This window comes from Punica granatum, chromosome 1 (genome assembly GCF_007655135.1).
Source record: "Punica granatum isolate Tunisia-2019 chromosome 1, ASM765513v2, whole genome shotgun sequence".
Taxonomy (NCBI): domain Eukaryota; kingdom Viridiplantae; phylum Streptophyta; class Magnoliopsida; order Myrtales; family Lythraceae; genus Punica; species Punica granatum.
This window is the reverse complement of record NC_045127.1, coordinates 2078145-2099924: the sequence shown is the minus strand read 5'-3', so window position 1 is coordinate 2099924 and position 21780 is coordinate 2078145. Positions and strand designations below refer to the sequence as shown.

Sequence of the window (21780 nt, the reverse complement as noted above, 5' to 3'; positions counted from 1 at the left end):
AAATCAAAATATGTTCTAGAATTTTGATATTGGAAATTAAGAATATTCTCTACCCTCTTTAATGCATCATATCAAATGCACTTAAAATAGAAAAAAAATAATACAAGTAAATTGATCTAATAAATTTTCAATTCCACAAGCTTACATATATTCTTGAAATAAAATTCAATTTTTTTCAGTTTAAAATAATAATAATTTTTTGAAAATTTCCATATAAGTAATTTTACTTACATTATTAAAATCCAAAGGACCTTAGAAAAAAATAATATAAGTAAGTTAATCTAACAATTCATACAATTTAGAAAGAAATATATATTTTCAAATTCAATTAACTGACATTATTTTCTTTTTTCATTTTCGAATTCTACAAATGCTTAATTTTATTCTCGAAATCGTAATTGGAATATTTAGGAAACTAATTGAAGAATTTGTATAATTTAGGAATAAATATAATCTTTTCACATTCAATTAATTAAACTATTTCCTTTTTCCAATTTCCAATGCTACAAATGCTTCATTATATTTCTGAAATCGTAATTGTAATATTTAAATTCTATTACAAGTATTATTTTAATAATAAATCCATTTAGAAAATAAAAGTAATGCTAAATAATTTATTTATTTATTTAAAAGTTCATAAAATGAATGGAATAAATTTAGGTTCTATTCTATTAGATTTATTTAAATTTGAAATATTTGATTTCTATATGTAATTCATTTTTGCATAAAAGATATAAATCAAAATATCTTTTACAATTTTGATATTAAAACTTTAGAATCTTCTCTACTCCATTTAATGCATCATATTAAATGCAATTGAAATAGAAAAAAAATAATACGAGTGAATTAATCTAATATTTTTCAATTCCACAAGCTTAAATATATTCTTGCAATCAAATTCAATTTTTCAGTTTAAAAAAAATTGAAATATTTCTCAAAAATTTCCACACAAGTAATTTTACTTACATTAATGAAATCAAGAGGACCTTAAAAAAATAATATAAGTAAATTAATCTAATAATGCATACAATTTAGAAAGAAATATCTTTCAAATTCAATTTATTAAATTTATTTTATTTTTTCATTTTGAAATTCTATGAATGCTTAATTATATTCTTGAAATCGTAATTGGATTATTTAGTCCAAAAAGGATGTTGAAATATTTTTTGAAAATTTTTCACACAAGTAATTACTTACAAAATTTAAATTGTAAGGAGTTTTGAAATATTTAGTAACCATTACGAGTTCTGTGTTAATTTTAATTACACTTACAAATAAAAAATGATGCTAAAGAATTTATTTTAGAAGTTTATAAAATGAAGGAAACCAATTTGTTTCTATTTTTATTAAATTTACTTAAAGTTGAAACATTTAAATTTTATGAGTGATTTACATTTTGGTGTGCTTTTTGTACAAAAGATATATATCCATCTTCCAGTATATCGATTTGAAAATTCATATTCTTTTTAGAAAACTAAAAGGTTAAGATTACTCAAAATAATGTAATTCATGCTTTTAGTAATCTGATTTAGAATCATCGTTATTTTGACATTTATCAAAGAATTAGCTCCATAAATATAAATTAATTAATATTTTTTAAAGACACTTTATAATAAAAATATATAAATTTATATTACAAAAAATAAATCTTTGCAACGCGCTGGTGAAATGGCTAGTTTGTATTAATGTCTAATCTCTTATTATATCTTTTTAATTTATTGTTGATTTCTTCAAAAGGCAAACAATCTCCACCACTATTCCCCCTTTTGGCCCTTCCATTCTCATCATCATCATCTTCTTCTTCCTCCCACTTACGTCTGTCTCTTTCTCTCAAGCCTCCAACAAAGCATAAGAAAGGAAGAAAGAAAGAAAGAAAGCAAGAACATCTCCTTAAGTCTCTTTCTCTCATCCTTTTTAGCCCTAAGCAGAAATTGAGATTCTTCCTATCATTTCTCTTCAATTTCATTTTGTTCTCTTCTAAGCCATCACATCATCCACAAATGATACTACCAAAGAGAGGCCACAGGTTCTTCAAATTCAGAATCAGCTCAGCTCACATCTCCTTCTCTCTCATTTCATCCATTAATTAGCTTTTTTTGCTTGGATTTCTCCTCAAATTCAAGGAAAAAAAATTCCCTGATTGGGTGAGAGGGAATATTGCTATCCTTCCACCTGTATCTCACACAGTTGCACACACTAGCTAGGAAATTTTCGATCCCATCCCATCCCATCAACACCCACAAAAAAAATCTTTTATTGGCGTTTTCTTTTTTTCACTTGCTATATCGCTTGTCTTTGCAAATCTCTTCCTTGAGGGACCAAATGAACAATAGGGTTCACTACGACAACTACACGAGGTCAAGGGCAGCTGGCGCGAAGATGATCGGGTGGATCATGCTCAGCATCGACTACTCCAGGCTCTTCTGGTTGTTGTTCGGCGTCTTCTCCTACGAAAATCATGAGGGAAAACCACGGATCTCCTTCTAGCACGAGATTGATTGATTTCCTCTCCTCCCTCTCTCTCCTCCCCCTCTCCCTCACCTAAGTTACGTTTGCTTCCTCAAGACTATATACTTTTCCATATAGCTACACAACTTCAAGTTCTCCATATAGTTATAAGTTGCACGTAAGAGCCCGTTTTTTAAAAGTCCTCGACTCGTTCGGGTTGACAAGCGAATTAGCCATGCAGAGGCCTCGTTCGAGAGGAGGCTGCCTTGATGGGGGAAAGTCATCCCCAGGATATGCTGAGACTGACCCCTCGGGTCGTTATGGCCGAGTAAGTTTCTCTTCATTTCCATTTGTGCTTGCATGCATGTTTTGTGTGTCTATGTACCGTATCCATATCATATTGTTAAGATGTTCACATAGTTCTGCTATATGTTGCGCATCGAATTGCTTGGAGTTATTCATGGACAGGATTTGGGACAGCTGGATCCTTCCCAAATCCAAAACCTTTAAAAAGGGTCGTCCTCCAAACTCTTTCCAAACCCGTTAAGAATTTAGAGAAAAATTTCCAAACCCTTCCCTCTAAGTTAACGGGTTCCCATTGGAAGCCCATATTTTTCACGTATATACACTCTTAGCCATTATATGAAAAAAAAAAAAAACCTGAATAGCAGCGACAACAAAGCAAATATTATATCAAATGAGTTTCAAGAGAAAAAACATCGATTAAATTAATATCGCACTCGAAAGAGTTCAATAACATTGAGTTTTATCAATAAAATGAAAAGGAAACAATAGATTTCGATGGAACTATGTGATAGCTCGAAAAGATCGGTACTTGACCGATGTGGAGAGGCTGGAATAGCAGAGAAAGAGGGCCGAAGATGATAGGCACGGGTGGAAGATGTCAAGGGCGAGGGTGATGGATGAACACTAATTGAAGGTTACTTTATAAAAATTAACAAAGGAATAGGAGAATTTTAGTAATTATAACTTAATTGGTTTAGGATGGGTTTTGATGCAAAATACCAAATCGTTCCCAAACTCTCCAGGATTTTGATGAAGAATCCATAAACCCTTCCTGTGACCCAATGGACAAAATCCTTTACCTTTTTTTTTTTTTGGGTTTGAGAACGATAAAAAACCATTTACAGAAACCTATGAACATCCCTAGAATTGCTTTATATAGAGCTTGGGATTTTTCGCTAGCTAGGTATCTGGTAAGCCGATTCATGGTTTCAAGATATTGAAATATCGGAATTAGTTTGGCAAATATTCATTCACATTTCACATGATCAATTGCCCGTTCATATATAGTGTGTATATCCTGTGTTTTGGGATTATTGCGTTTGCGTTCCAGTCATACACACAAGTAGCAACAGTATCTCTAAAATCTAATATGCAACATGGACATGATTTGAATTTGTCGAACAAATCCAAAGGAAAAACATAAATTTTATATCAATCTATATGTATTTTTCCATAAAGAAATACATATGATTAGTCTCTATTGTTTTAGTTAATCAAGTAAGTCCACTCTTTGGTTGCTTCTAGATGTGTACTCCGGAGTACCTGCTAGAATATCACTGAAGCGTGCCCATATGATATTCAGGTGGACCCTCAAATGATGTCAATGCTTTTGGTAAAGCTCTGGTTAATTGAAATATACATCATAGACAAATATTCATTATAATCGCCAATATCTATATAATTTAGCATAAGGTTGGGTCAACGGTCATGGAAAGGTGGCAATTCGAATTTTCACATTTTAAATAAGAACAGCCTGCCCCAAATTGACGTGGCCTCTCGACTATAATTAATATTCCTTGCGTCTTTCATATAGGCTCATCAATTGACGCACTCCATCCAATTCGCTTTCTCCACCCCCCAACTCGATCGATCGGCTCATATAAATGTCTAAGAGTCACGTCACTATTCTTGCCGACACGTACCGTGTGCGATGAAATTATTAAATAGATTGACTATCGAGTACGCGTAGAGCCCCTCGTTTACAATTGAAGGGGAGTACTTCATAGGTGAACCTCACGGTACCATTGATATATGGCTCTTGCAGGCATCGTGTCCCATTAAACAATTTCTTACTAATTAATTATACTACTTATATAAATAAACATAAATGCCAGTATATGATAACATAACTACTTTGTAGATGTACATATCTTTTCTTGAATTCATCTTGAATTGATTGACAATACGTGGCTCAACCGTAATTAGATTTCCAGTGGGTGGTTGATTTAACTTGCAGCCTGATGATTCAAAATCCACTAAAAACATGTCATGGCTAGTAGCTAGTGACCAGTTGACGGTTAAATGAAATTAGTATCAACCATAGGTATGGTTGGAGAGAGATAATTGACAAGTAAAATGTGAATTCTCCTTACCTCGTAAGCCGTAGGAAACCTTCACATAGTGCAATTAAGCTTCAAAACACGGCAGATTAATATATTCGATCGAGATGTATATCGATTTGAACATACATTATGCATCAATAAATGTCAGACACCAAAAAAAGTAACCTTCGATGTCTGTAAATTGAGAAAGTATGAATGCAGTAATCCTGAAAAATATGATTTAAGTGATGGTGATTGATCATTGCAGTTTCGAGAAGTTCTGGGAAAAGGAGCAATGAAGACGGTGTACAAGGCGTTTGATGAGGTCATGGGGATCGAGGTGGCATGGAACCAAGTGAGGCTCAACGACGTGTTCCATTCGCCGGTGGAGCTGCAGCGGCTCTACTCTGAGGTTCATCTCCTTAAGGATCTCAACCACCCCTCCATCATGAAGTTCCATTCCTCCTGGGTCGACCCTGACCGCCGTACCTTCAACTTCATCACTGAACTCTTCACCTCTGGCACCCTTCGCGAGTAAGTTACTAGTCTGGCCTTGCATCTTCTATAAAAATCTCTGTACTTTTGCTCCGCATTAACTGATCAACATGTCTGAGTGATCTATGTCCTCTTATAATTGGCTTATCCTAGAACCTGCGGTGTTTGCTTCAGAATCCCGTTTCCATCACTTCGTAGATTGAGTTGTCATTACAATTTGCAGGTACCGGCACAAGTACCTACGAGTGAACATTAGAGCAGTAAAGAACTGGGCGCGCCAAATCCTGAGGGGCCTTGCCTACCTCCACAGTCACGACCCTCCGGTGATCCACAGGGACCTCAAGTGCGATAACATCTTCGTCAATGGCCATCTTGGTCAGATCAAGATCGGCGATCTCGGGCTGGCGGCTATCCTTCGTGGCTCCCAACACGCTCACAGTGTCATAGGCACGTGATATAGTATTACGTTCCTCTTTGCCACGCGGCTTGTCAAATTGCATATTAAATGCACTAACTGATCAATTGATTTTGGACAAGCAGGGACACCGGAATTCATGGCTCCTGAGCTGTACGAAGAGAAGTACACTGAGCTGGTAGATATTTACTCGTTCGGCATGTGTGTTCTGGAGATGATCACTTGCGAGTATCCATATAGCGAGTGTACAAATCCGGCTCAGATTTACAAGAAAGTCACCTCGGTACGAAAAAGATACATCATCAGATAGCTTGACTGAATCAGGCGTGATGGTGGCAAATCGATTAAATTCCTAGAGGATTATGGATATTTATAGATGCAGCTAAACCTTGTGCCTGCACAAGAACTGACTTGACTCTTAAAATTACTATATAGGGAAAATTACCTGAAGCTTTCTACCGGATTCAAGATGACGAAGCTCGGGAGATCATTGGCAGATGCTTGGAGACTGCTTCAAAAAGATTGCCTGCTAATGAACTGTTGCTTGATCCTTTCCTCGCAACTGATGATGGCGATATCCTGGTGCGTGTTCAGAGAGTTCAGAACTCATCTCCTACTCGGACGTTGATTGATGCAAATATCTCGCTAGTGGTGGCCAAACCCACGAGGGATACGGACATGATGATCACGGGGACCAAGAACCCAGAGGACGATATAATCTATCTCAAAGTACAGATCTCCGATAAAGATGGTATGTAATCGTTGAAAAGTGAAAGCCACAATATATTCGAAGTGAAAAGGACTTACACTTTATCGTCCTTCTGCCGCACAGGTCATGCCAGGAACATATTCTTCTCGTTCGACATTGTGAATGACACGACAATGGATGTAGCTACCGAGATGGTGAAGGAGTTAGAGATAACTGATTGGGACCCTGCCGAGATCGCCGAAATGATCGAGAAGGAGATAGCATCTCTTGTCCCGACTTGGAAAAGACAGAGCTTTCCATTCAACTTCAATCGCCAAGAGAGCTTTAACTGTGAAGAAGAAGATGAAGCAGAATGTGGGAGCCAGCATCCATTCTACGCTTCCTCGTCGCATTCGTCGTCCCAAGCCTCCCTTCCGGCTTTCATCAATCATAATTCATATCACGACATCACCCTTTCAAACGATGGAATCGACATTGGCTCTTGCCGGAGTTGGCTTCAGGATATGTTCTTCTTTCCTGGTGAAATGATAATCAAATGGATCGTGATTATTTTTTAGAATATATGATGCAATTAATGCTGATGAACATGAAATGCGGAATATTGGTTGCAGATGATATGTTCATAAATGATGACACGGCTTCTCAGAGCTCCATGAACTCCTTCAAGTACTCGAACTTCAACTACTTCTCAGCGAACGAGTTAGATGATCCTGATCTACTCAGCCCGAGAAAGGGGCCGGATCGTCATGCTCACTGCAATTCAAAGTCCCACCAGACTACAGCAGCTGCTGCGGCTGCTGCTGCTGCTTCTCGGTTCTGTCCCAGACTGAACAAGCAAATAATGTACTCTCATCAATACCATTGCCCACCTGATGATCAATCCGGGGCCCATCATTCGTGCTCGAATCATAAACACAGAGGAGTACCACGAATCAGGTCAATGGTAGATATCCGGAGGCAGCTCCTCCACAAGTCTCTGGTGGAGGACGTCATTAACAAAAGGCGGATGTTCAAGACTGTCGGGGCAGTTGAGAACATCGGGTTTCAAGACCCGTGCTGATCTCGTAGGGCAAGAGCCTAGAGAAGGACAAGCAACGTTTCCAATGGTGAAACTATTAAGCTGGTTTGGTCAGTACATGATGTTACATCATCAAACGGTTTGCTCTTTTTACATGTAAGTTTCGTGAGTCTTTAAGTGATGCTTCTGCGAACATTTCCATACGATGATATGTCTAATATGTTGGCAAATCCGAGAAGAAGAAGAAGGCCATTATATCTCGGATGTGTAAATGCGATGTATTAGGGGTCTGAAATTGCATTTTGTGAAGTTAATAAAACTGTTACCTGGTGTGCTTATTTTGAGACTCCTGGCTACTCCCTTTTCGAACCGAGAAGGTCGATCAAGTGTCACTCATCAAGATTGTGTTACATTTCGCGGAGTCTCTTGGCAATGCCTCTACAGAGAGAAACTCAAACTAAGGACGGAAGAACTTCAAAATTTTACGAATGGATGCGATTTACATTTAACTCAGTGTTAAATTATTTGATATGACTGCGAAGCTCCGAGATGAAAGCAACAATAACCAAATAAAGCAAACGAAAGATCATCAACAGGGTGGAATCACACCTCGTGGACAGGACAAAGCCAATGTGCGGATGGAGTTAATATTGGCCGCGGACATTTCGTGATTTTACCGGAAAAATGGAAATCAGATATGGGCTACATCCAATGGTTGGGCTTGGTAAAGGCCCACTTTTATTTTTTTTCTCCATTTTGATGACTCCGGCGGTGGGCCCCCAAAGCAGTCTGTTTTTCCAATTTCCAACTGATACTAAAGCTGGGTGAAGTAATTATCATGAGATTAGATAATACAGACGACGTACGTACGAAGAGGAATCTCTTATTTCCCGAGTGACAAGACCGGTTGATAGGGCCCTGTTCAGGGGAAAAATGGCTAGATTAATTGAAGCTTCACTAATCACGATTCAAGATATAATCAATGTGACATGATGTTCAAGCACTTCCAAGTTGATTACTTATGTCTGGCAACTTTGTTTTTATCGGATATCCGGTACCAATGCAGCCACATATGTACCCGATATGTCTGTTATCTCATTGGAAATGAAAAAGACCTTTAATCAATTAACATGTAAAATTTTCTTAATGTACGTCACAATCTTTTGAGAATTCCACTCAAAAGAAACTACCCGCGAAAGAACATGCATCACCATCAAAAGATGATATAATGTAATAGCGTACATTCTCACCTATTCATCTAGAGACCGCAAATTCAATATTTAACGGGACTATTCGTGTCCATTTATTAATTATTTAGTCACAAGATGGTGTAACGTGGTGGTGCACATCTTCACCTATCGATCTAGAGGTTACAAGTTTGATATTTAATGAGACCATCCTTACCCCTTTATTAGTTATTTAGGATTTCGTCTTCATTGTACTAGGCTTTGTACATCTTTTGTAATAAAAAAAAAAAAAAAGAACATGCATCCTCTTGACGTCATATCGGGACTTCCCGGCTGCTCGAATCGGATCGATTAGCAGGTTCATACACACACTCTTTCCTTATACAAGGGGAAGAAATATGTAAAATTTTGGCAAGTCGAGAAGGAAATGAGACATATAAATAAAATTGTGGTGAAGTATACAAGCCCAGTGTTGGTTTTGTTTTTACTTGGTAATAAGTCAGTGTTGCTTGTTTGTTGCGTTGTTATGAGAATCTTTCATCGCACCGACGCAAAAGGTCAGGCCCCCACCCCACCTATGGCTAATCTATCTATCCTATGAATCTAATCTATGGAAATTTTTTATTTGTCGAAGTCAGCAGAGGACAATAATAGATCCATATTTATTGAATCAATATGCTGATAAATTGGTACGTGTGGAAATTATGGAGGAAATTGTTCTTTTTATTTTTTTAAATTATATTAAAAAATAAGAAGTTTAGAATAACGGACAATCATACTCTCTGAATCCGATAATTACAAGCAGGCATGAGCTGTAAGGATCAAACTTACATGAGCTCCCTTAAGTTCGAGAAAGCTCTCTCACAAACCTTTACGGCTATACGCAAGACTCTTGCACAGAAGGTGACTCGAACGAACATATGACAAGTTAAGGCAACTGATTCAAGCCATAATCACTGGGTCACCAAACTTTGGTGGATACTTTTTAGTTAATCATTAAATATTATAAATTATAATTTTGGTCTCACTGTTGCCTCCTCTCTCTCTCTCTCTCTCGGCGGATGTTGGGGGAGTGGTGGGCCAGACAGACAAAACAGACAACGAATCCGGACATCGATCTTCCAAGTCTGCGATTTTGCTCCCACCTCCACCCGTGCGCAAAAGTGGATGAATTTCCCATAAAATAAAAGTGAATTTTCTAGAAAGGAAGAAAACTAAATAATTGAGTTGCATAACAAAATTAGTGGTACACTGAAAAAAATAAAATAAAATTATGAGTACTGTCAGTGTCGACAACATAATTTGGTGAATATGATGGAATATGTGTTTTCTCTTTCGATTGTATTGAACAGGAGGTACATCAGCTTAATATATGATAAAATAAAATTTTTATTACCTAATAAATAAAGAGTGATGAATATTTTCACTAGGACTATTGAATCTAAAATTTTTCACATACTTTTGTACAATACACTCTTTTCTCTAGAAAAACTAATCATCTTTTAATAATTTTTTAAGGCAATGTACTGTATTTTGTAAAGTTTGACATCAGTTCGCTGATATGGATAACATACTATGTTCATTTCTCTTTATTAATCATCCAAAAAATATTAACTTTTGATCCTTTTATTTTTCAATTTCAACACTAACTTTATTTTTTGATAAAAAAGCATGAACTTTGATTTTTTTATCACGTTAAGTATTTGTGTCAATTTTCATCTATCTTTTTGATGTAGCGGAAAATAGTACTTACGTTACAAACGGTGTCACGTCACCTCAGCAAAAATAATAATTTTTTAAAAAAAAACTAGGGATTGTTCCTATTTCGGCGGGTAGGGTCTCAATCCCGGCTATTTCTTGATGCGGCGTGATACTGTTTACAACGCAAGTACTGTTTTTCACCGTGTAAGCAAAATGGATGGAAAATGGCACGGATGCCTAATGTAACAAGAAAATCAAAGTTCGTAATTTTTTTATAAAAAATAAAATTCGTGCTAAAATTTTAAAAATATAAAAGTTTTTTATTATTATTATTAACTTTTTTTTCCTCAAAATTGAATACGAATATCTCCACATATATCTTATCATGGGCTATTGAACACTCCGAGCCCCACAAATCTTTTTCTCCCGTCAATCACATTTACTTATGATAAAATACCTACTCTTATTGACATGATCGGCCAGTCGACTTATTTGGAAGAACATCAATTTGATGATCTGTGTAACACGATTAGTATGTCTTCTTTCCAAAACTGTACAAATCATCTCGATAATTTTAACAAATCTTATCATGTATTTACTCACACATGCCCACAAATCTTTCCTCCCGCCCACCGTGCTTAATTCTAATAAGATATATCTTCTTAATGACATCGACCGGCCGACTTATCTGAAAGAACATAAATTTAGTAATAGCACCTTTGAAAATGAACGGATTTGGACGTGTATGAAGCTGTCTTTTTCTGCACTGACACATATTAAATTCATTTTATCTTTCGGTGAGGATTCTCCCTAGATTTTTGTCTATTGGATTGCATGCATGATAAATCACCACTTCAGGATTCAGGATGCTCAACATGCACCTACCGCAAAAAGACTACCAAGACTCAGCAATTTTAACTCCAAACACGTAAGGAAAGTATTTTATCAAATCATTTAGCCTCATAGACCAGAAGCATAGATTCATAAATCCTAGTGGAGTCGTGTGAAAAGCCATATGAAACCTAAAAATCAATGAACGCTATTAACTCCATTTTCAGTGAATAACTAGTGAAATCCTCCCCTGATTCATCGAAAAAAAATCCTATGTCCTTTTTGCCTAACCAGCTTCGATAAATTAGAACATTTCTATGGCGATTATATCTTTTATCGTGTTGCCTGGAAGGAATCACCTTGGGATATACAGATACATCCTGGAATAGCAGCAGATCATGCCTGGCGGGAATACTACAACCCTTGAACAGCCCACCTGCACTATCATGGTTCCAAGTATCGCAAGAGGACAAACCACTTCGGGCAAAAGTCTGAACAGTTGCTTGCCTAAATATAGCTGCAGAAAGAGGAATGAAGAAGATTTGGTTACGCTGCGATGCATTACTACTTGTAGACGTCATTTTACACCCATAAAACTCCCCATTAAAAATTAAAAGTATAGTTTCGGATATTTTTATAACTCTAAAACTCTTTTCATATTGGTTATGTTCATGGACCCTTAAGACTGATAACTCCCTAACTCATGACTTGAGTCAATATGGCTCATTATTAATTTTTCACTCATTATGCACTTTCGAGAAATATTCAGATGTAAGTCTAGGATTCAATGTAAACGCAACCACTTATTAACAAAGTGCTTTATTCAGCGGGAAAAAAAAAGGATAAATCACCACTTCTAAGCCACTTCTGATCACCCCTTCTAATCCATGTGTACGTGGGTCGCCTCAGTAAAAGCATGTGAAATTTTTATTAATTTTCAAGACATTTGAGTCTGATCTTATATTACATTTTATACAAATTAAATACCATTTAAAACATTAATAAATAAAAAAGAATTCGGGCGCGGTCTCCTTTCTACCACTAAAGTTCTCACATTGTCCTTCAATTCCTTGATCGGTTTATTTTTCTTTATTGAATGGATTTGTTCCATGAAAATTAGAGTAGACGAGGGATATATATGTGGCTCGGGTTCAACGTTTTTTTTCTTTCATTTAGATACTTCACGAATATCCTCATTTTATTGCTTAGACAAATCCTATTGGAGTATTGACTTGATTGTAATCATAAGGCGATTTTATTAGGTTTCAAACCCTTGTACTGGAAACAAAGTCCCTCCCAAGTTTAGCCCCGACTTTAATTCAAGAGATAATTTTTTTTTCCGGGTAGGTAGAGATAATTAGTATTAACTAATAACATGAATCTTTGAGGTACACCACTTCAAAGGATATTTGACCTAAAAATCAACTGAACTCGAAGCACGTTCTATATAGAAAAAACCTGTCCCTATAGTCATTTCCATGAAGATTTATTATGCAAAGGACATATGACCATGTTGTCGCAAAAATTCATAATTCAGAATATATTAATATGAGTTTGGACAATAATTTCCGTATGTCAGAAGGAGATAGATCAGGAATTAATTGAGTTAAAAATTATGACCACACGTGGGAGCTGTGCTAGTAGGGCAATTATTAGAGCGGTGCGTGTGGGTCCTCCCCATCGTCAAAGAGTGCCAAGTAGCGATAAAAAAATATAGTAGTATAGTAAGCACACGTCATTACCTGTGGACTTTTAGGTCGTAGATTTGATATCCAAGTAGAATTATTCGTGATTTTTTTATTAATTATTTAATTTTTTTTATTGTACTAAAATTTATGCTTTCTTTATAAATAAATAAATAAAAAGTGCCTAGGAGTGATTTGGTAGGTTGCACACTTCTATCTTATCCCACTATATATCAAAAACCGAAAATTGATCGAACAATAATAAGAAGAGGTTGTCTCGTATGATAAATATGCGAAGGAATTAAATTATAAAGAAGAAAATATTCGTGCTAATTATATCAATCAAATCTTCACCTCATTCATGTTGATGTTGTGACCTAGGAAGCTTTTTTTTCCTTTTTTGGTGGACAAAAACATTGTATTAAAGCACGAACATGATATACATTAAGATTGCCGACGAGATTAAGAAGCATTTGATTGACAAAATCTTTTCTCTCTCTCGGGTCGAGCATAGGGTTCAGAAGCCATTCTGCGATGGAGAGGTGAGAGGGACGGATCTCTGGAACGTGCATGCCAATTATTATCGTGGTGATCATTCATTTTCGATGCACTTCGAGATTTCCAAATTAAAACAACGATCTAGAATAATTTACAAATGATGGTAAATGTCGTATAATTTTGTTATATTATCCGATTGTGTATCAGTATATGTATTGTCTAAAGAAACTGCAGGACCCAGGATCTACGGACGATCGCCTGGGGATCAGAAGATGTTGGTTTGACTCCACCCGCCGGCCGTCAATACTTGCGGCTCCCCCCGGACACCGTACAGAGCAGCGGCAGCCTGCCCACGGCCCAATAGATTTATTACACGCTCTCCCTAAAGTCCCAACCCATACCTCTCTATATCTATTAATATCATGCAGATTTTTGTTTTTTCCTTGTCATTTCACAATTACTAAACGTACGGTTAATGATGCCCCCATAGCCACTAGAGAATCACCTGGACTCGGGTCCACCAAGAGTCACTAGACAAGCAACTCACGCGTCACCGAGTGCCAATCAATCGAGTGAAATATATTAGTCGGTCTCTCAGGGCACGGTTATATATGTAGAGAATACAGTGACATGTACGTACAAATATATATTGGTATTGAAAATCGGGGTGCAAAGGTCTCCCCTCGTAGGGCCTGGACTCATTGTATATGTAAATCTTGCAGTTACATTTGTGGTCCAATTTAAACAGCTCGATCATGCGGCGTTGTTTTAATAATTCAATTGATGAGAACATGCTTGTCGAGATCCTATGGATGCAATTGAGATAGTGGATAGTCATGGTCCTAACTCGGTTAACGAGCACAAAAGCCCCTTCAAAGCAATAAAGAAAGTGAACAAATTACTCGGAAAAGAAGAAGAAGAAGAGGGGATACGGATAAAGCAATGGAGTACTATATACATGAATGAATGAATCATGTAAAGACAGCCGAAGACAACGGAAATGGGTAAATTTATTTCATAGAAACAACAATAAATGGCAAAAAAATCCTAAAATAAAATAATAATTAATCATATATATAATATATAATATATATATATGGATTGATTTCTGATACAAGGGTGTCCTTTGTTGTTCTATTATAACAATATCATATATTGTGTATATATTATTTGGGCTGGCTAGCTAGTTGTTGTCTCATAACTATACATAGGGTACTGTCGATATATATAATAACATCCATTACGACGTGGACGTTGGTTAGGGTTGGTTCGTTGTCACTTATCGATCAGTAGTATAGGAAAACCCTCCCATAGATATATCAGCAATACATTGTCTTGTTATGACAAAGTTCAAACAAATTAATTTGAAGAATCCGACACAGTCATGGAATTGTTTAATATTCTTAGTCAACTGTGGGATTCGAATTTCACTGCCTATTAGTCAATGGATCCCCTCGTCGTCCGCTACGAAATGCTATAATTATTATATGATCAGAACATGACCGTTGACCTGACCATATTTCGAGGGCATATATCAAGAGCATCCTAATCTTCTGGCCCGATCATTATGATCAAGAGTACGTCGACATTTCCTTGGAAAGAACCAATCATATATATCTCAGATTAATGCACTAAAATTAATTAAACTCTCTTCCTACAATACCATCCAATCGCCGCTTACCCAAAAAACAAAATCATCCAATAGGACTGCACTTTCTTCGCAGTAACAATATTTGTTTGCTCGTTTGTGGCATGGAAAACAAGTACTTCCCTACGTAGGTTCCATCGACGTTGGGGCACGCGGAGGTTAATCCCTTCCAGGAAGCTAACCGTTTGGTTATTTCAGTGGAGAAAATATTGACTGAGTAACACAATCACTTATATTTCATTTGGTTTCGTAATCGGATTTTAAAATTTTAATTCTAACTTTAATTATATATCAATTCTTCAAAGTAAAAAAGATGGGATCCATACATCAATTCACATACACCTTCATTATACTAAATTCAATTTTCAATACTAAATTTTCTCAACTATTCATTACTTCTTCACACTTTTTTCTCATAATTTAACAAAACAATCATTACAACCCAATTAAAATCAAAATTCAACTCTAAAACCAAACACACCATTAGTTGTGTAAAACTTCGCTCCTTAATGACAAGTGTCTCACTATTTAATTTTATTTTTTTTCTTATAGTACACGTGTAATTCAAGGATGAAATTTTATACAATCAAGTAGTTGTGTATTATTCACTCAATATTTTCTCATTTCAGTCATACAAACTATACGTACGTGCATGCATCTTGTTGATCTTCACGTACATATGAGTCGGCAGAAATGAAATTCACTGGGAAGTAACCGAGACAAAATCATTGTGCCATTTTCGCCTTTTAGCTGGCCAAATGACAAAAAAAAAATTAAATCTGATAGAACAACCTCTGTCTATATGGCTCTTAGAGTCAACTCATCAGATTTTTCTTGTATCGTATGGGGTTGGAGTCAAAAAGGAGTTCATCATACGCCAATTATTCTGAAAATTCTCTACCATTTCCGTAAAATTTCTCATTAGCCCTCTTTGCAGGGTAAATGACTTCGCGAACTTTCAGTGGTTAATTTAGTTGCTCAATCCAATCAGGTTCCCTGAGGTGCCACTGACAGAGTTGGTGGCTGAAATGGGAAGCGATACCAATTAGACGCATAAAATCATATCCAAATGTGCAAAAACTTATTTCATGTGATAAATATAAAAATAATAAATTGTACTGGTGGTCTAAAAAGTTTTATAAATATGTTACAATCAGTTTTTTGTGCTACTTAATGGTATACAATCTTTTAAAATTGTTTCAGTATAGTACATACCGTCATCTCGCGATTGACGCCGTCAAGCCGAGGCTGACGTGACTCACTACGTGTCAGTACCTTTCTGACGTGGCCAAGGTGGATACACAGAAGGGCGCCAAAACCCGTGAAATATGTGCCATATTGTAACATTTGTAAAACTTTTTGGACCACTAATGCAATTTACCCTACAAAAATCAAATCTTCATCTTCTTCTCTCGCCCTCCATTGAAGAAACCCTAGATCGTCATCACATCATCACCATCTCAACCATCTCCGGTTGCTCTTTGACTTCTCTCCCCGATCTCCTTCTCCAACCTCTTCTTCTAAACTCCGATTCCAAGAGATTCCCCAACCCTAATTAACCCAACAAAATAAAATCACAGATTATCAGCCTAGGTCATTAAAGTCCTTATCAGAGCTTTCATCGACTCTTTGAAAGCTTGTCCGGTCCCTCTCACCTCTTTCTCCTCGCTGTCTTCCACCTTATTATTATTATTATTATTATTAAGGGCGATTGAATCGGGGTGGGGCCGAACCCGCCGATGACCCTACCCCTCGACCGAGCTTGTCGACAGGATTTGAGCTAACCGGCTAGCTTAGTCGGGGAATGGGGTCGTGGCCAGGGGAGACCCCACCCCCTACTCAAGAGATCCCGGGTCAGACCTAACTCGATATCTCTCGAGTCAGGGATGGGGGCTCTCCTACTCATGACCCTACCCTTTGATCGAGGATGCCGGTAGGCTCACTCTGTCGGCAAGCTTGGTCGGAGGGTGGGGTCACCAACGAGGGCAGCCCCACCCTGACACCAGATATCTTGAGAGATCTGGGATCGGTGACCCTACCCCACTTTCACTCAAAAACATTTTTTTTTGCAAGATCGCAGAGGGAGAAGTAGGAGGAGAGAGAGGTCTCCAGCGACCACGAGCCTTCCGACTACCGCTTCGAGCTTTGACATACACGGTCGCCCATGGGGGAAAGAAAGGCGTGAAGGTTCTGAGAAAAGAGATGGAGGAGAGGGATGCCGGAGAAAGAGGAGAGAGGGAAATTTTTTTAACTTGATTTTTGTTTCTAAAAAAATAAGATTTATTTTTATTTTTATTTTTAAATTAGAAACTGACACGTAATAAGTCACATCAGCATCAAACTAACGCGTCAAACAAGTGATGACGGAATGCATTGCATTAAAATGGTTTTGAAACTTAATGTATCAACAAATTACTAAAAAAAAAATTGGATTAACGTGTAACTTTTATGAAACTTTTTGGATCATTGGTGCAATTAACCCATATGAAAATGGAACAATTAGTACACTTAATTATGAGAACAATATAGTTTTCCTGGAAGAAAACTGATCATTCGAGGCTAGCATGTGTCGTTTTAGCTAGGTTGTAATGTCAATTACTAACAGTATCCTTTTCGTCCCTGTACAGATTATGTTCAAGTGACAAGACGGAGGAGGAAAATGTGAAATAGGGTTGAACGTCCTTATCCAAGCAGGTTGTCCGAAATTTTGATCCATTATTATTTATTTATTTAATTTTTGGGGGGTTGCCATGAGATTTAATTAATTGTAGCACTCAACCACTTACACTATAAAGTCGAAAATCCCACCCCACCCATCAAAAGATTTCTCGCATTCAACCTCTCCGAAAGGTCAACATATATACATGCGTTTGATCAAGCTTGATTAACCACCAAATCTAATGTTAGATTGCAACCCAAAATATTTACTCTAGATTAGTCCCTCCAATACGTTTCCACAAGTCTAACCAATTTGTAATAATTAAAATCAGAACAGTAAATCAGCCACCAGGGACGGACGCAGGAATTGTATCAAGGTGGAGCGGAGTAGGTGCTAAGGTACCATTTCATGTAATGTAAAAAAAAAAAAATTGAAGATTAATTTATGAATTTTCTTATAACCTGAAATTTTGGGCGGTAGCTGCCCCATTCAGGTTCCCTTGGTCCGTCCATCATGAAGCCGGACAACCGATATAATTATTTAACTTTTTAATAACATAAACAATATTGAAAGAAGGTTGTTTTTATATGTGTCTGGATATGACATCAATTAATTTCTCTTCTTCTTAAATTCGCTCAATCAATGTCTATTTTGAGGCCACGAAATGGAACCGGTGGTTTTCTATTTATGTGATGGCTGAAAATGGATATATATATGTTTAGCCATTTGGAACCAATTTTTCACATACCCAGCCCAAAGAAGAAAAGAAAAGGCAAGGTTGATTTATCATACAAGGGGAAAAATGGCCATATTGCTCAGTTGGCTAAAATGGAAAAACGGACTACGATGTCCCCTTTTGCCCCGATTAACACTAATTGAAGCACTAATAAGAATACGACTACATAGTATAATTGTTGTTGTTCTGACAACATATTCAATGCCATATACAAACAGTCAGCATCTTGATTCGGTGAGGCACTACTGATTAACGACTTGGAGTGAATCAATGTCGGTGAGATCGAGCCAGATTTGCTTGAACACCTCGATGATGAGCTCGTGATACTCGTCCGAGTTTAAGGACAGGTAGCACGCGAGGAGCTCCTCGAGGTCCTTGGAGGCCTTGATGTTGTGCTCCACTATCATCTCCACCATCGACTCCCTGAAATCCCTCTGAGGGTCGAATGACGACTTCATGATTGCGAAGCTATCCGACAGCTTCCTTCTTCCTGCCGAGGAGGAGTCCGACCCGCCACTGACTGTCCTTCGAGCCTGACCTGCTCTCCGGCTAGGAAGCCTTGGAGAATTTATCTTGAGCCTCACCCTCGGGGAGGAGCTGATGGAGCACCTTCTGCTAACACTTTTCCTACTGCTAATGTTCTCCCTGACCTTCCTAATGGGTTTCTTGGTATACCGGTCGTCTTCGATGACTTGGACGTGATCGACACCGTAATTCTGTTTGGGCTTGGCAGGCTTGGTTACTATCGGTGGCAGCTCGACGTTCGGCAAGGAGTCGAAATTATGATGCCCCATCAGCCTCTTGGCAGGTTTCCTGACGAAAGAATTCTCATCCACGTGAATGATAATGTCAGGATCACCGGCGACAGGATCGATCTTGGAGCCACAGCTACCAAGCGATTTGGGTGTGAGGACCCGGTCGAGCCTGAACTCAGGGGAGCTGCTATCGAAGATGGAGTCAGGGGAGGCGTTGGCGTCCTCGGTCCTGGTCCAGACCGAGTCCGTTGAAGCACGGCAACTGAAGCTGGCGGAGGAATTATACGGGGCAGGCTTCAAGGGAGGGAAGGGGGCAGCGGGCTTGGGCTTAGGCTTAGGCTTCGAGGACTTCTTGGGGGTCCGGCCCTGCTTAGACGACCTCTGGGGCGGGTCACGGAGTCCCGGGGAGAGGTCCCGGGGGAAGTAGTAGGACTTTCGAGGCTTGAGAGGAGGGAGAGATGCGGCTGTGGTTGTACTGCCGGTGAGGTGGCCGGGTTGTTGGTGGGCTAATTTCTTGGAGTTGGAGGAAGGAAGAGAGCCGTTCATGTTGTTCTTCTTGTTCGGGTGGACTGACCCTGACGACGTTGTCCTGTTCATGTCTTTGAGCTTGTAGAACCAGGCATGTGGCACTATGTCTGATAGCTTGAACTTGGGATTCCCCATTTTCCAGCTTGATCCTCTCTGCCTCAGGCCTCTGCTTTTGAAGAGGAAGAAGAAAGAGGAGATGATGATGATGATGATGATGATGTGGTGAATTGAATTGTTTTGTTGAGGAAAAAGAGGAAATCGGGTTGGGAGAACCGTGACGACTTCAATTCAGTGTTGGGGGGGAAAAGGTATTGGGAGGGGTCGATCAGCGTGGCTTATCTAAGCAGCAGCCGGGACTGGGAGGGAGAAGTCCCGTGGGCCCCACCAACGGAGGGTCCCAACAGATTAAATATTTGATGAGAGTTAACTGTTATTCGGTTATTTTAAATGAGTAAAAATCAATTAAAATATTTATGTAGGTCAGAATCTCTGATGTTATTGCAGGTCTAATTTATCGTTTTTTTGTGTAGTTTGATTGGATCATATTCATTGGAAGGAAAGTTTTTTTTTTTTTGATAAATGGTGGAGACTTTCATTAATTAAAATGTACGTACATCAAGAGGCCATTTACCCAATACACATCAATAAAACTACCAAACCGATTAGCTATGGAAACTATCAGGAGGGTTAAACATGTGACCGAGTATGATAGCATTTATAATTTTGTGGGAGAGTCGAGGGTAAAGGCAAAGCTTCGCCTTCACATCTGCAAAAATCTTCTGAACTATAGCCACTGGAGATAAACTTTGCCTTTGATAAAACCGCGCGTTCCTCTCATGCCATATACAATATATGTGGTGAGTCCACAGAAGTTTCAAACAAATAACATCGAGTTTCCTGCCCCGAAGAGAAGAAATCCAACAGAATTTCGTATTCCAATTCACCATAGGACGATGCAAGCCAACTCGGGCTAACAAACTCCTCCAAATTCCTTGGGTGATTTGACATTCAAAGAAGAGGTGCTCGCGGGTCTCCCACTGTGTATTGCAAAACTCACATTCAGCTGACTGAAGTTGAATACCCCATGTTGAAAGTCGGTCTTTTGTCACTAATCTATTATGTACACATAGTCGGCTAACGAAAGAAGAGCGCGGAAGCTGTTCATCAAACCAGATCGCGTTACTCCATTCCAGTGTTGGGCCTTTGACTCTTAAACACTTCCAGGCATTTGCAATGGAGAACTGTCCGGATTTATGGGGGTCCATAAGACTCTATCATGATTGGAGAGTTCGAGTGCTACAACCTGGTCCCGGATCAAAGCAGCTTGTGGGTCCGAGCTTCGTGGCCAATGCCATTGTCCTTGCAACAGGACTGCGCTAACTTTTGCGTGTTCACTTAGTGAGGGAAAACATTGCAGTCCTCGACAACAATAGTTAATCAATGGGCCAACTGGTAACTAGGCATCATACCAAAAAGATATAGTAATACCTGAAATAACTCTGCAGCTAGTATAAGGGGATATCATTGCTCTCAGCTGCATTAGTTTCTTCCAATTCCAGGAACAGTCTCCCATTGGAAGGAAGGTTGTGGGTGTTTGAACTAAGTAAACAAGAGGAAAGGAATTGATTACCTCTTCCCTTATACAACGGTAGATCTACCCGATGGCAATTCATTGCGCTAGCCGCAAGATTTTATTCCATTATTTATGACTGAAATAATACGATATATACAATGAATAAGTTCGTTTAATTACCGCGGCATGTGCTTTCCAATGATTATGGCTTGTTTGGTTTGCAAATGTGATTTTAAAATCACAATTTTAACCTAATTTTACCAACAACAAAACAAAATAACTCATAAAAAGTCAAAGAGTGAACCCCATTTATATCACTTTTTTTCACAACAAAACAAAATAACTCATACAAAGTCAAATGGTGTACCCTATTTATACCACTCTTTTTCAAAATTAAAATATGATTTTAAAATCCTACTTTGAAACCAAATGCAGCATAAAAAACTACATGTTTTTAATATTATGGGGTGTCATAGGTCCGTAATTGTTACAAATTACGTAGCTTCAATACTCTATATCAAAAATTTCATTCTCAACAGGTTTCCT

General features: G+C 38.0%; 2 protein-coding genes across 3 annotated transcripts; one reads left to right on the top strand and one right to left on the bottom strand.

Annotated features, from left to right (window-relative positions):
- The first annotated feature begins 1927 nt into the window (after positions 1–1927).
- Positions 1928–7777, top strand: LOC116198602 (probable serine/threonine-protein kinase WNK5). 2 transcript variants are annotated; one of them, XM_031528789.1, is made up of 7 exons: positions 1928–2776; positions 5065–5330; positions 5515–5738; positions 5832–5989; positions 6142–6457; positions 6539–6934; positions 7027–7777. In XM_031528789.1, the coding sequence occupies exons 1-7, from the start codon at positions 2684–2686 to the stop codon at positions 7473–7475; spliced, it is 1902 nt and encodes a 633-aa protein (XP_031384649.1). In that variant the 5' UTR covers positions 1928–2683; the 3' UTR covers positions 7476–7777. The 2 variants fall into 2 exon arrangements, with proteins under 2 accessions (XP_031384649.1, XP_031384658.1); XM_031528798.1 differs by lacking the exon at positions 1928–2776 and adding an exon at positions 4055–4087.
- A 10558-nt stretch (positions 7778–18335) lies between these two features.
- LOC116193152 (transcription repressor OFP1-like) lies at positions 18336–19972 on the bottom strand. The gene has a single exon (XM_031521936.1). It carries the CDS (start codon positions 19794–19796, stop codon positions 18621–18623), a length of 1176 nt encoding a protein of 391 aa, XP_031377796.1. The 5' UTR covers positions 19797–19972; the 3' UTR covers positions 18336–18620.
- Between the last annotated feature and the right edge of the window lie 1808 nt (positions 19973–21780).

Coding starts and splice junctions, on each gene's coding strand:
- LOC116198602 (XM_031528789.1), top strand. CDS start 2,684: ATGCAGAGGCCTCGTTCGAGAGGAGGCTGCCTTGATGGGGGAAAGTCA. Junction 5,739..5,831: donor ACACGCTCACAGTGTCATAG/GCACGTGATATA, acceptor TTGGACAAGCAG/GGACACCGGAATTCATGGCT. Junction 5,990..6,141: donor TTTACAAGAAAGTCACCTCG/GTACGAAAAAGA, acceptor ATTACTATATAG/GGAAAATTACCTGAAGCTTT.
- LOC116193152 (XM_031521936.1), bottom strand. CDS start 19,796: ATGGGGAATCCCAAGTTCAAGCTATCAGACATAGTGCCACATGCCTGG.